Below are 13,953 nucleotides of genomic sequence, written 5' to 3'. Positions count from 1 at the left end.
ATCTGTATATATATATATATATAGATATATAGATATATATATATATATATAGATATATATAATAGATATATATATAATATATATAATTCTATACATTGTCTATACGTGTGTGTGTGTGTGTGTGTGTTAAATTGGGTCTTTCCAGCCATTATAACTGTTGACCTAGGCAGAATAGTTAGTACAAGATATATAGTCGACTTTGCCATGTCGTACTTAAAAAGTTGAGCAAGACAGAGAGCGAGCAATTTCAGCTATTCTAAAAGAATAGCTGAAATTGGGAAAGCTAATACCTTTTATGGGCACTATGCAAGAAAGGATTCACAAAAATATTGAGTCTAAAGGTGAAGGAAAACTGGTATAACAACTCTAACTATTTCTCATTACATATTTTACGTACTCTGAAAAATACGCGCATTTTTGTGAATTTGCGATTCTTCATCGCATGACCATTAAATCTGAATTGATGGGAGACCTTGGGAGAGAGGAAAAGATCAGATTATTGCCACAATTTTTCAAACTGTGCTTCCAGAACCATAAAACATGCCTTGAATAACATGTTACCGCTAATTTTGTTAGTTTGCGCGTGGTATTGTCAGGATAATGTGCCACTAGTCTATTTGCAACCTGTTCTACATGATGACTGACGGCTCGAGCTACCTCGTCTATTGTTGTCTCCGTTAATTCAATGACGTTTTCTCTCAGGAAAAATTATATTTCTGTCTTTTAGCATTTGCAATTACTGCTTGAGAATGACCTCTTTGTGACAATCATCAGAGATGGAAAGAATCCCATTGTTGTGATGATAATGCCTTATTTGAAATCGCCACGGAAGACGCTTTATTGTTGTTTCATTCAGGGAAGAATGCGCGGAAAAGGTCGTTTCTCATATTCGTTCGCAGTTCCCTCCTTTGAAGAGACATTATTTTTCCTTGTTTCATTTGCGTTTGCTTTATTGCTTATTATAAACGGAGATACAAGTGAAACTATCAAGGGTAGTACTCAGTTTCATCTCTCTGCGAAGATGTAGTTTTGATAAAATGGAATGGTTTGTAAATGAACAAATTATCAAGAAATTTCCTTATTTGAAAATTGGGTGGAAGGGGAAGACATGAATTGAGGTAAACCTGTCGACGGAGTTATTTGTTTAACAGCTGAATTATGAAACCAATTTAACTTACAAAGTTACCCAGGTTCAAAACATAATCACATCTCCGTGCAAGTCTTGATTTCCCGGAATTCGAAATTGCTCATTGGCTCTTAGGGTGATAAGTCTCCTTGCAAAGCAGAAGGTTACGCGTTTCTCATGTTATCACTAAATGAACTGTTGATGGCTTGTTTTGTTAGCGCAGTGGTAGAAGCATTATTGCAGGGGAAATCAGTAGAATTCGGCTTCGGCGATGATAAGGCTCTTCTCAAACTTCGAAGTTACTTTGTTTATGGGCGCTGGATTTCCTGGTGCACCGATTGTGTTATATAACCTTGAGGGATTTAAGTGATGTAATGGGTCTTACTTCTTAGGTCACTGTTTTTAAAGCAGTTGCCAGCATGATGTCATTGACAATATAAATCAGTAAACTTGTGTAGTTTTTGAGATCAACAGAGTCGAAAGATCCTCGTCATAATTGTCGGTAGGCTCTTTCTAGTTTTGTATCTGTATAACTGTGAGCCTGAGATGGTTTTATGTTTAGATTCAGTGAGTTTTGGTTCCCTTTGATGGTCATATCCTCCGTAAAATTTTAGTTCCAAGGTACTTCATTCCTCAGTTTGCGGAAACAAGCATCTAGGTCATATTTTCTTTGACAGTAAGGAGAAAAAATAGGAAATTCGTAGAATAAAGAGTTTGTGAATGAATTTGGGGAAAAGTGTGAGTGTACGTGTATGTGTGTGTGTTTGCATTTTAATTGGTGATTTTAAGATTAAATGTAAATGTAAATTATTTGTATCTATTATGTATTAAACCTTCTCACAATTGTAAACGTCCTGTGCATGTCATTTCTCAACTCTGACATAAATGACATATGCTACAGACGTGTATCTGGCATCGGCGATTGTTGTAACAAAAGCATATCGTTCCAGGGAATTTGGTAATTATGTAGATAATGAGGCTTTAAAGAGATCTGGGACTGTATAGACCATTAATTTATTAACACTGCCTGGTTTCTTCTACAGAGGAAGGAGCGACGAAGGAACTGTCATGTGCCCGAGCCATGAAAGGTCGATACGTCTTCGTGCAGATGGTTGGTGTCGAAGGTTCCATGTCCCTCTGCGAAGTCGAGGTGTTCTCGACCCAAGGTATGGAAGGGGAGATTGATGAAGAAGGGGGATCACCCCGAACAGGAACCTTGGAGTCTGTTGCCCGTGAAGGGGATTCTTACTAAAATGATAGCTGTTAATTAATTAAACAATAATAATGATTCGAATTGAGTGACATGTTTTCACAGATGAGTAATTAATTGATTAGCATCATTATCAAGAATCAGTTTCAGCCCTCAAGTAGGTTTCAATTCACATATAAGATGTTTTAGGTTATATGCACACAATAGTTGCAATAACATATTATATATATATATATATATATTATATATATATATATATATGTATATATATATAATATATTATATATATAATATATATATATACACACACACACTACATACACAATATACACATACACACACACACACACACATATATATATATATATATATATATATATATATATATATATATATATATATATGTGTGTGTGTGGTGTGTGTGTGTGTGTGTGTGTGTGTGTGTGTGTGTGTAAATTGAAAAAGAGATCTTTCATCTTTGTTATGCCCGTTTTGGTTTGTAAAGAGGATCACCCAGGATATGCAGTGATACTATTGGCATGTATTTATTTTATATATAACTGCAGATACTCGGCCGCTGTGTAATTTTGTCTTTTGCCGTAGAAGATGAAGCATCTGATCTTGCTGAAAGAATGCTACTTACTGCTTTTCTGTCTTAAGATTTATCAGATCATGACGGTTCTGTACAATGATGTATTTTGGTCAAAAACTACATCTTAATCAAAGCACACCATAATGCTATTAGCAAGCGCGGAAATATCTTGTTCTTTTCCCAAGCCTTTTCTTTTATATAATATCTGAAAACTTAGAGTTAACGTTACATTTCAGTAAGACCCTTATATAAACTTCTCCTACAACATATTGACCATCATTAGAATGCAGTGTCAGTCTTTTGGCTTAAGCCTGTCATGGCTCCGTAATCCCAGAATTGCGCCACTTTTAAGCTTGTGGTCTCCAGGCCCATTAGTAATGCAGAGCAAGTCTTCGTGTTTGGCCTATGATATTGCAAAGCCTTACAGGCAACCACACCCCGACCAAGACAACTGCTTCAGACTGGTGTTCTCCCGTTGCATTTTCAATATGCATTGCAGGTTTTGTTATGAATGAGCTTACATGCCGTGTGATTTCTTTAAACGTAAGCGATGTCTACCTTGTAACACAGGTTTGTGGAAGTGCTAAGAATGGAGTATGTACTCGTATTTTGTAAAATGCCTTGATGGATGCAATTTGTCACGTCGGAAAGGCTGGCCATTTTTCTATTGTATACTGACCTAGTACATAAATTCCCTAATTCTTATACATGTCGTCAAGTACGGTAGGTTGGCGCCGAAGTTACTGGCACATAAACAATATTGGTATCTTTTTGACAGACCATCAAGCTCTTTTGCATTTGATTGAATTTGCGAAATTGCAAAAATCTTGTCGTCCTTTTTTAACGTACTGTTACATGTGTTTTTGGCCAAAAGTGCGAAAAGATTGCTCAAACTTACTGCTTACTTTCATTTGTTCAGTTTTTTGTTACTTAAGGAAGCGGTCCCTTGGCTTTCAAGTCGCTCATTAGGATGTGCGTTGTGCATCATTTTTATATTCTGATTCTGATCATAGATATCCAGATGTACATTCTCTTATTCTTAACGATCTCTCTCTCTCTCTCTCTCTCTCTCTCTCTCTCTCTATGGGCGTAGCCCCTAAATTCTGGCAAGATGACAAAGAGAAATAAATCTTGAAAGTCTTAGACGCAAAGAAATACAACTTGAACATTACATTTTGCAATTTCACGAAGAATAAAAGATACGGCACGTTCTGTAATTAAAACCCTTGTCAAACTGTTAGCTGCTATCTATGAAAACAAACGATGATAAGATTTGTGAGCCGACTAACATCCAAATAGGAGCCGTGTTGTGTCCCTTTAAAATATTAAGCCGAATAAAGTCTTTATCGTAGGTCCTCCTCCAGGGATTCCGAATGGAGTGAAGGGTCACTGGTTCGGAGGAGGACCTCATCTTTAGGTACTTCCCAGGGGAACCTGGAGGCCGCTATTCTAAAAAACGGGAGTTTTTTTTCTTGGGCTTTGTTGGCGAACTCGGGAATCCAAGTTTGACTGATGGGGTATTCCTCTAAAAATTCCCACAAAAACCAGGGGAAACTTCAAGTCTCGGAAAATGAGGATACAGTTATATCACACTAATTCAAAAGGGTTAACTTACAGTGAAAGTGAATTATTCAGATTGCCGAGACGAGTTGATTATAGCACGATTATTCCCTTCATTCTGTTTTGTCCCTTTTGTAATATTAGTGTTAAGTACATTATTAATTGTTCCTTTCTACGAATATTCTACATCTGTGTAGTACAAGAAACTCAGTTTGACATATAGTACAAATCCTAGAATATACCTCTTTCAAACAGGAAAACATTTCGAAGATTAACACAGCAATTATTTTGAAGTACTTACAATTCCAGTTCCAAGTTTAAAGATAAGAAATAAAAATGCACACTACGCAGCCATTTTTCGAATTACTAACGTCATTCCATCGTTTTTTTTTTACAGAATTCTCAAAAGAGCGGTGTAGCAACAAGGTTGAACTTTCCAAATTAGGAATTTTCAATCAAACGTGCTATGAGTTACAGGTGAGTCTGACAGGCAGTGATGAGTCAGTTGAAGAGCACCAATTTTTTTTATTTTTTTATTCTTCTTTTTTGTGTTTGTTTCATTGTTATTTTTAGATCAAGCTGCCCATGTGACAACACGAACTCATGATTTCAGAGCATCAGTTAAATCTCTTCATTGTTTTGAACTAATGAATGACCCTCATAACATCTCTTCAGATCACTGAAGGCGGCACATTCGAACGCGGGCGAGAGCATTGCCAGGGAGAGGGCGGGGACCTCGTTCATGGCGTTGGCAAAATCACCCACTCGTTCCTGGCGTCCGAACTGGATCGTATCAAGGATAACATGAAGACGAATCTCTTTTGGATTGGAGCTCAGAAGGAACCCTCTTTCATCTCTCGTACTTGGAAGTGGATCGGCGGTGAGAACTGAGTTTGTGTTTGTGTGTGTGTGAGTGTGTGTGTGTGTGTGTGTGTAAGTAGGCAGCTTTCACTTTATGCCAGTTCTGTAAACAAAACTTTTCTTTAAGGGCTGACTAAAACTAATTAGTAAACGAGTGCTAGTTTCCATGGTATGTAATTTCTCCTATAGTGTAAATGCTCAGTATTTTGGTGTATTTAAATCTAGAAGTCATTACTCGCGTAATTAAGCAGAGCATAAATAAAGATAGAACAAGCGCATAAATTGGTTATTCGAAAGATGGGATGACATTTCGCCGAGAGTGACGCTACAACGGGATCAGCCTTCGTGAATTAATTTCAAGAAACTTAGTTAACTAACCATTTGGGTGACGGAACTTTGCATTTACTTCGATTGTTCTCTGTTATAGAAAAATCATAATTGTATTTATTAAATTTTTTTCGTACACGTTTATTTATAAGGCTCAGAATGCAGTTTACTTTTTCCCAAAATTATCAAAGAATACTACTTAATTTTTTGTACACTTCAAGAGACGGACAAAAATGATCTATACAAAACTTTTATTCGATCGTTCATTTATATACTTCAAGAGACCGACAAAAAGGTTCCACTACAAAACTTTTATTCGTTCTTTCATTTATATACTTCAAGAGACCGACAAAAATGACCTACTACAAAACTTATTCGGTCTTAAATTTACTAGCTCCCATTGCTGTCAGCGCTCCCCTTTTCTGTCTTTAAAATGAGAACTAATTCTCTATAACATTGTATATATATATAATATATATACATATATATACACATAAAAGGACTTAGTTAAATAAGGTTCAAGGAAAGCTGTCATAATTAGACGTGATTTACCTGACCTTGTCCATCCGATGTGATTGAATCTCATCTGGTTTTTACTGCGCTTTCTGAAATGAGGTCATAGGAAGAGTAATAGTTAATTCTGTTCTTTTTCTTTCCAGGTGAGGTCATCGAAAGCCCCGCCTGGGGCAGGGACCAGCCCAATAATTACAACGGCAAACAGAACTGTGCCGTTTTCGACGGTGGAAGAGAATGGAAATGGAACGACGTCGGATGTGAACTCAATTACCTCCACTGGATTTGTCAGTTTCGTAAGTCGGCTTCGTTTTGTGCTTTTCTCATCTTTCTTTTCGTCATCAGTTGGATTTTCGTAATTTTGCGGGCCCCCCCCCCCCCCCCCTCCCCCCCCCCCCCCCCCACCATATATTTGTACGTGTATCTTTTACACGATCCACGTTTGTTCTTTCTCAGCTAGAAATGATTTTTATGGTTTCATTGTTTTTATTTTTTATTTTAAAGGTAATATATATAATATATATATAGTATATATATAATTATATTAATATATATATATATAGATACTGGTAGTATAATATATTATGAGATATAGTAATACTATAGTGGGTATATATGTATATATTAATATATATATTTATTTATATTCTTAATCACAGGCATTAAACTACGTTAGCTGATCTTGTTTATTCTTCTCCCAGTTTAAGTTACCGACCTAACGGCAAACTGAAGTAGATTTCCTTTTCAGATAACAAAATAATTAAAATAATAACAATAATAATAAATACACAAATAAAATACAATAAAATAAAAACTAAAAGGGAAAGACAGACCTTTTTTTAAAAGAACGTACTTAGAAATTAGGGCAGTTTCCCTTTTGAAAGCTATGTCCAAGATACCTTCCTCAGCAACCTGTCATTTTGCAGAACCTGCGAGTTGTGGTTCTCCAGATCGCAACGAGAATACAACGATAGGCACCGCTGACACAGGCAGAGGCTCTACAGTCACTTACCAGTGTCCCGTAGGCAATAAAATTGTTGGAGATGCCACCAGAACTTGCCTGGATTCTGGTTTCTGGAGTGGCTCTGCTCCCACTTGCAAATGTAAGGATCATCTGAGCAATTTATTCTGACGCCTTCTTTATTGGTTATACTTGTCATTTCTTCTTTAGAAAAAATGTAGATAAATCTCTACATGGTAAAAGAATTGATGTCTTTATACAGCATTTTAATTTAAGATATGTCTTATGACGTAATGAGCAAGTTAAGAATGGCTTAATAGTACCTACCCGGTAAGCGCTACAGATATTTGAACGGAAAAGCCTTTTATCTTTGGCAAAATAATTACTGGACATAATTTTAAAATTTCAGATGAAGTTACATACGAAAACCTGTTCAGAAATAACCTTATTTTCTGTTTATGTCTCTTTACAGTGTAATCTTTAGTGAAGTGTTGCTGTATTAGCCTTATTGTGTAAACTAACTGTATTATGTTTTGGGGATATGAAAGCATATTATAAAAAGTGCCTTAATGAACCAATATTTGAATGTAGTTCGGTTATTACTAGCCAGCATTTTTCTTCTTACTGCGGCTGCTTAGGGATCTGGTCGATCGTGTTGATGGATATTCATTATATTTTTTCTTTTATGTAGATGTGGAATGCGGACAACCCAAAGAAATTGAACATGGATCCCTCGTGTTGGTTGATGGGCGGACGAACCATGGAGCCAAAGCCGTTTACGAATGTACCACGAATTACACCATCGTCGGCGAGAGCACTTCCGTTTGCAGCGACGATGGCAACTGGTCTCCTGAAGCACCAGAGTGTCTCTGTAAGTTGCACTTCAGATGTTTTTTCTCGTTACTTCTTTTCTGAGTTTGTTTGCTTCACAGATTTCTCAACTGAGAGAATCGAAAAGCCTAATAATATATCTACCGGGTTTTAGAAAGTGTTTCTCATGACAGTTGAGTTAAATTGAATATGGAATTTAGGCCAAAGGCTAAGCGCTGGGACCTGTGAGGTCATTCGGCGCTGAAATGGAAATTGACAGGTTTGCAAGGTGTAACAGGAGGAAAACCTCGCAGTTGCACTATGAATCAAGTGTTAGGAAAGGTTGGGAAATAAGACGAAGAAAGATAATATGAAAGGAGGTACGTAAAAGAACGAAAGTGGTCGCAGCTAGAGACCGAAGGCACGCTGCAAAGAACCTTAAGTAATGCCTACAGTGCACTGCATGAGGTCCACTGATGGCAGTGAAAGTTGAAAATGCTCCACGATATTCAAGTTTTTGAAAAAATCGGAAATATCTCATTTTATACACGTTTCTACAGATTCGTGGTGTCCAGAAATTGAAGCTCCTATTCATGGTGAAGTCCAGCTGAGCGGCCGACGAGCTGGGGACACCGCGACATTTACTTGCGAACCTGGGTACTTTATGGTGGGAACCAAGGTTAGTTCAAGTTGTTAGCCTTTGCTTGGTAATCTTCTGTGTGGAGAGATACTGCGCTCTCTGGGAGAAAAATAGTGAGTGAATGGTTTTTATTTTAATAAGTATAGAAAATCAGTTTTCAAATAGGATACAGGAGTTATTTATAAATCATTGTTGCTTTGGTACCTGTGTAAGATGTCCTCACAATCGTGTACGTATTGTGGTTGGCTTTATTATTTTGATATTATGGTATTCATGATCACTAAAATAATCTGACCTTACCTTCCGCAGTATTTCCAATAAAATGGTACTTGTATTGTCATACTGCTTTTTAAAGTTAGTTGCTGGTGCGTACGTATTTTTCTTTAAGAAAAAATTATTTAACTTTCCACGTGAAAATTTCAATCAATTTTCCTTGAGAGAGAAAGAGGATATTTATTCAACAATGGTATTTGTTTTTGTGCTAAAACGATCCACATAACTTTCAAATTAAATACAGCACTGGATGCAGAAAAATATATTCTCTTCATACATTGCTTTCTGATATTACTTTGAAAATTAAGTTGAATATCTCATTCATCCTTTGAAGGTCTATAAGAACAGGCAAAAATGGATGTATGCAGTTTTACCGCTTTTTCTTACGCATTCGTTTGTTATGGATTAAGATAACCGTCTTCCAGCACCAGCTCTTGGTCCTCTGACCTTGTGTAATTTTTGTTTTGTTTACCCAAGGCATTTAGTCTTACCAGCTGATATACAAAAAGAGCCTATACAAAAGAGCCAATAAAAGCATTTTTTTTTTAATTCCCCAGACAATCTCCTGTGCTTTGGGAGGACAGTGGTCTGGGACAGCTCCTTCCTGTAGATTCATCGACTGCGGAATACCAGAAGATATCAGAGATGGAAAGGTATGCTGTTGCATCTAACATTCCAGTCTAAAAATAATAAAAAAAGCCGTACTTGTTAGACTAAGCAATTTAATATATTTTCGTAAAGCTTATTTTTCTGTCGTATGGCACCTGCCTTGTGACTTTTAAACCTTATCTCTGACGAATTATTTAATGTGATTTGTTTTTCTTCAGATGACATTAGTCAATGGCACCACCTTCTTGAACTCGATGGCGATCTATGAGTGTGGAGACGACTACTGGCTGGATGGTCCCGAAGAGAGAGCTTGTCTGGAGGACGGGCGCTGGAGTGACGTTTCACCAGAGTGTGTTTGTAAGTGGGAAACTAGTACATTCTGTTTGTCAGAGGAATGTGTCCTTTTGAATTTGATTTTTTTTTAGCTAGTGCATCACAAATAGTGATCATACATTATTTTATTACTTCTGAACTTGATTTTATTTAGCTGCTACATCAAAAGTAGTGATCGTACATTGTTTTTATTACTTTTGAACTTGATTTTTTTAGCTGCTACATCACAAATTGTAATGATACATTATTTTATTACTTCTGAACTTGATTATTTTAGCTGCTACATCACAGATAGTGATCATACATTGTTTTATTACTTCTGAACTTGATTTTATTTTAGCTGTTCCATCACAAACAGTGATCATACATTGTTTTTATTACTCATGAACTTGATTGTTTTAGCTGCTACATCACAAATAATGATCATACATGATTTTATTACTTTTGAACTTGATTTGTTTAGCTGCTACATCACAAATAATGCTTTGCACTATTTGATTGCTTTAAATTATTCCAGAGTAAATCATAGAATTCTTTATCTAACTTGAATGATTTCTTATACCTTAGAAAGATCTTAATTTAAAATATGACAGTCCATAGCTCACAGAGCTTGGAGAAATGAAGCATAACAAGTGTTGAGAACTTAATGGGTGATCCACTTTCAACAGTGATAACCTGTGATGAACCAGTGGTGCCCCATGGAGGTTTTGTGACCGGCTACAGTTTTAACGTACACGCAGAAATTGAATACCATTGTGAAAATGGGCATTACTTAACTGGAGATAACGTTAGGGTTTGCACGCGCGATGGAGAGTGGACAGGAGAAATACCAACCTGTACCTGTAAGTTCATTATTGCATTTTACACTCGTTCTCCTTTGTGTAATCATTATTTATGGTAAAAGATAACGTTCTTTATCGTGAAATTCATATGCACCTCTATTTTGTTTTTTTGAAAGAAGATATTTATCAGTTTTTAACCTTTGAGCACTCATACCAAAATCATTCATAAAAAGGTTAAAGGAAGCAGGAACCCTTTTTATACTTAAATAACAGACATGTAGGTAGAAAATCCCTTAAGCACTTTACAACAAATTTTATCTATCTAAACAGACGTGGACTGTGGTCGAGTGCCGACCTTATCCCGTGGAGAGGTCCTATACATCAATGAATCGACATACTTGGACAGCCAACTTCGATATGCTTGCAGCGCTAACTATCGAATTGCAGGAGACCATGAGAGAACCTGCATGAGAGATGGCCTGTGGAGTGGCACAACTCCAAAATGTGAAGGTAAGGAAGTTTCTTCAGATGTGCCGTTATCCATTGTGGTTGAGGTGATTTTTGACGAGTGGACAGTACTCTGTAGTAGAGTGTCATGAAGTTACTGTTTATCAATTCTGGCTTATTATAAAAAGATTATGTTTTTGCTGTTTTTATAAAACGAAACACTGAAACTGAAATGAGATAGCTAACCGACTGGCTATTAAAAAAAAATTATTCAAAAGGTTATCGTTAGTGAAAATTTATTTTCAAGTTCAAGTTTAACACAAATCATTGCCTTAAGCGAAAATCAAATGGTCAAAAACTGTAAAGCTGCTTGTGGACTTTTACTCATGTGGTATGATGTATTTTCAATATTTTTACGTTAATCATTGAAGCACTTAGTTCTAATCATTTGCGCGAACTTGCAGAGATCAGGTGCTCAGAACCTGAACACCCACCACTCACCAAGAACACAGTGACCGGCAACGATCGACGAATGTCATCGACTGTTGCTCGCAGCAGAGGTCAAAACGCACCCGTTGAACACAGCTACAGGTAGGTTTTTAAACTGTATACAGTTTGCTTACTTCTCATGAATAGGATGGTTTCATTTGTCAAAGGCTGAGAAATCTGATCACATAATTTTCACTTTCACTGTTGCATTAGAATTTACACTTCGTTGTAGGAGAAAGTAAAGAACAAATGGAAAGTTTAAAGCCTCATTAAGAAGCATCGCATGCATGTAGCTTTTGAACTTTATGCATGAACGTATGTAATACTCACACAAACTTTAACATATGGTGTTTTGTATGTGACAAGTGGCGTCATTTCAGTTTTTATTTTTTTGTGGGGAGAGGTTTAGAACTTATGATATGGGTGGAGTGACAAGGCAAAGCGAGCCCTATCAGTTGGGGGGCCCGCCCCCCATCCCCCACGAAATTTTTTGGGAAATTTGTGCACATTTTGGAGCATGTTGAAGCCGTATAAGAACTGCATTGAATTCATAAAGCAGCAAACAGTCTTTTTTGTTTCAACCAGAAGGCCCTATCCAGTTTTCATCCCCAAACACACACACACACACACCTTGGAGTGAATTTTACTGTTGTTGATATTATTATTATTATTTCAGGCTAGTTGGGCAAACCAAGTCTTGTGGGGGGGCGCCATCAGTGTCTTGAGAGGGGCAACTTGCCCCTGTCCCCCCCAAATGATGCCCCTGTGTAATGTAACCTATAACTTCATGGTTAGATCTTTCAAGGCATAACAATACTAATGCAGCCTCTGAATCATCAGATTGATATAGAATCCCCAAGGAACCGAATAAAGTACTAGTAAATCTAAACTAGTCTCCCATATATAAGAAAAAATATTTCATGATGGATTTGCTGTAGTTATTTTTCCTAGGTAAACAGAAATAAGGTTTGAGAGAATGTTCATGTAGTTCATTCCTCATTTTTCCGAGACATGAGAAAGATCTAGAAATGGAATTTTTATTCTAAAATTAATATTAATAATACTTACCTGTATAATTTATCTAGCCCTAAATCCCCAAAAACCGCACCAAAATTTACCACATTGGCAACCCTGTTACCTCCTATTCTGTCCGCCAGTTGGCAACACTGTCGTTGACAGATACTAAAACCTTCCTCAAATCAGTTGTGATAGGCAGATCGTGGGTATGGATGGGGTGGGACTAGATAAATTATACAGGTAAGAATTTATTATTAATATTAATTTTAGAATAAAAATTCCATATTAATAAACATTACCTTAATATAATTTATCTAGCCCGATTAACCACATTGAAAAGGAGGAGGGAATCTGAATACAATTTCCCCTTCGGACAGAATAGGAGAAAACAAACAAAGAAATATATACAACAAAACAAAAATTAATGAATAATATACAGGTAGCAACCAAACGTAAAACAGGAAGACTACCTAATTCTCCTGTCTGACGACCTGTCCTGCCATCACCAACGGGCCCAAAGAACGAAGGTCGCCTAGAACTAGAGAAATATCCCTCAAGTAAAAAGAGAGGCAAAAACAGAATTAGAGAACGCCAAGTCGCCGCCTCAAGCACCTTGGCGACTGAGACGTTCTTCATAAAAGCTACTGATGTAGCAACTGCTCTAATACTGTGTGCTCTCGGCGTCTGGTCTTCCCCCAGCAGCCGAACCACCAGTTTTAACGATCAGATCTCTGAGAAAAAAGGATACACCATTCTTTGAAATAGGTCTCGCTTGACATTTCGGGGCTGAAAACAAACAGATGACGGGGGACGACCCATGATGTACCTTTTAGTGAGGCGTAAATAACATGAGAGCGCCCTAACAGGGCAAAGAAACTAATTCCTCATTTAAATTACCAACAAAGTCGACCAGCGACTTCAGTATGAAAGACCTGGGAATGGGATTATCAGACGATTCAGTCTTTGCGACAAATTCAGGAAGGTATGACAAAATCATGTCTTGTCCAGATCTGGCAACCAGAAAAGAGAGTGCTTGCAGTTCACCCACCCTCTTGGCCTGTAGCCAGTGAGACAAGGAAGAGTGTCTTAGAAGAGAGGTCCCTAAATTTGGCAGAATTCAGAGGCTCAACGGAGGGAACCTTAAGGCTTGAAGGACTTTGTTAACGTCCCATGTCGGAGGCGAACACTGCGGCCTGGGTCGAGATAGGAAAAAGATCGAAGTAAATCTCTAATGACATAAGATGAAGAGATCTCAGGAAGCCTGCCTTAAAAAACATAGGAAAGCATAGACCTATAACCCTTAATGCACGAAGGTGACAGGGCCCTGTCATGATGTAAATGAACTAAAAACTCCGCTACTTTCGGTAAGGAAGGTCTAGAATTGAATGTCCTTGAGACTTACA

At 37.2% G+C, this 13,953-nt stretch overlaps 1 protein-coding gene across 1 annotated transcript in view; it reads left to right on the top strand.

The window, feature by feature from the left end:
- LOC135221007 (CUB and sushi domain-containing protein 3-like) overlaps window positions 1-13,953 on the top strand; it is a 190,513-nt gene that overhangs the window by 161,625 nt on the left and 14,935 nt on the right. The window contains exons 6-17 of the mRNA XM_064258723.1: window positions 2,170-2,292; window positions 4,886-4,965; window positions 5,164-5,368; window positions 6,336-6,485; window positions 7,116-7,292; window positions 7,842-8,021; window positions 8,521-8,639; window positions 9,431-9,526; window positions 9,701-9,839; window positions 10,484-10,657; window positions 10,928-11,107; window positions 11,509-11,635. Coding sequence (XP_064114793.1) covers window positions 2,170-2,292; window positions 4,886-4,965; window positions 5,164-5,368; window positions 6,336-6,485; window positions 7,116-7,292; window positions 7,842-8,021; window positions 8,521-8,639; window positions 9,431-9,526; window positions 9,701-9,839; window positions 10,484-10,657; window positions 10,928-11,107; window positions 11,509-11,635 — 1,750 coding nt within the window. The remainder of the gene's footprint in view (window positions 1-2,169; window positions 2,293-4,885; window positions 4,966-5,163; window positions 5,369-6,335; window positions 6,486-7,115; window positions 7,293-7,841; window positions 8,022-8,520; window positions 8,640-9,430; window positions 9,527-9,700; window positions 9,840-10,483; window positions 10,658-10,927; window positions 11,108-11,508; window positions 11,636-13,953) is intronic.

Source organism: Macrobrachium nipponense, chromosome 2 (assembly GCF_015104395.2).
Source record: "Macrobrachium nipponense isolate FS-2020 chromosome 2, ASM1510439v2, whole genome shotgun sequence".
Lineage (NCBI taxonomy): Eukaryota > Metazoa > Arthropoda > Malacostraca > Decapoda > Palaemonidae > Macrobrachium > Macrobrachium nipponense.
Note: the sequence above shows the minus strand (reverse complement) of the source record. Positions and strands in the feature narration are given on the sequence as shown.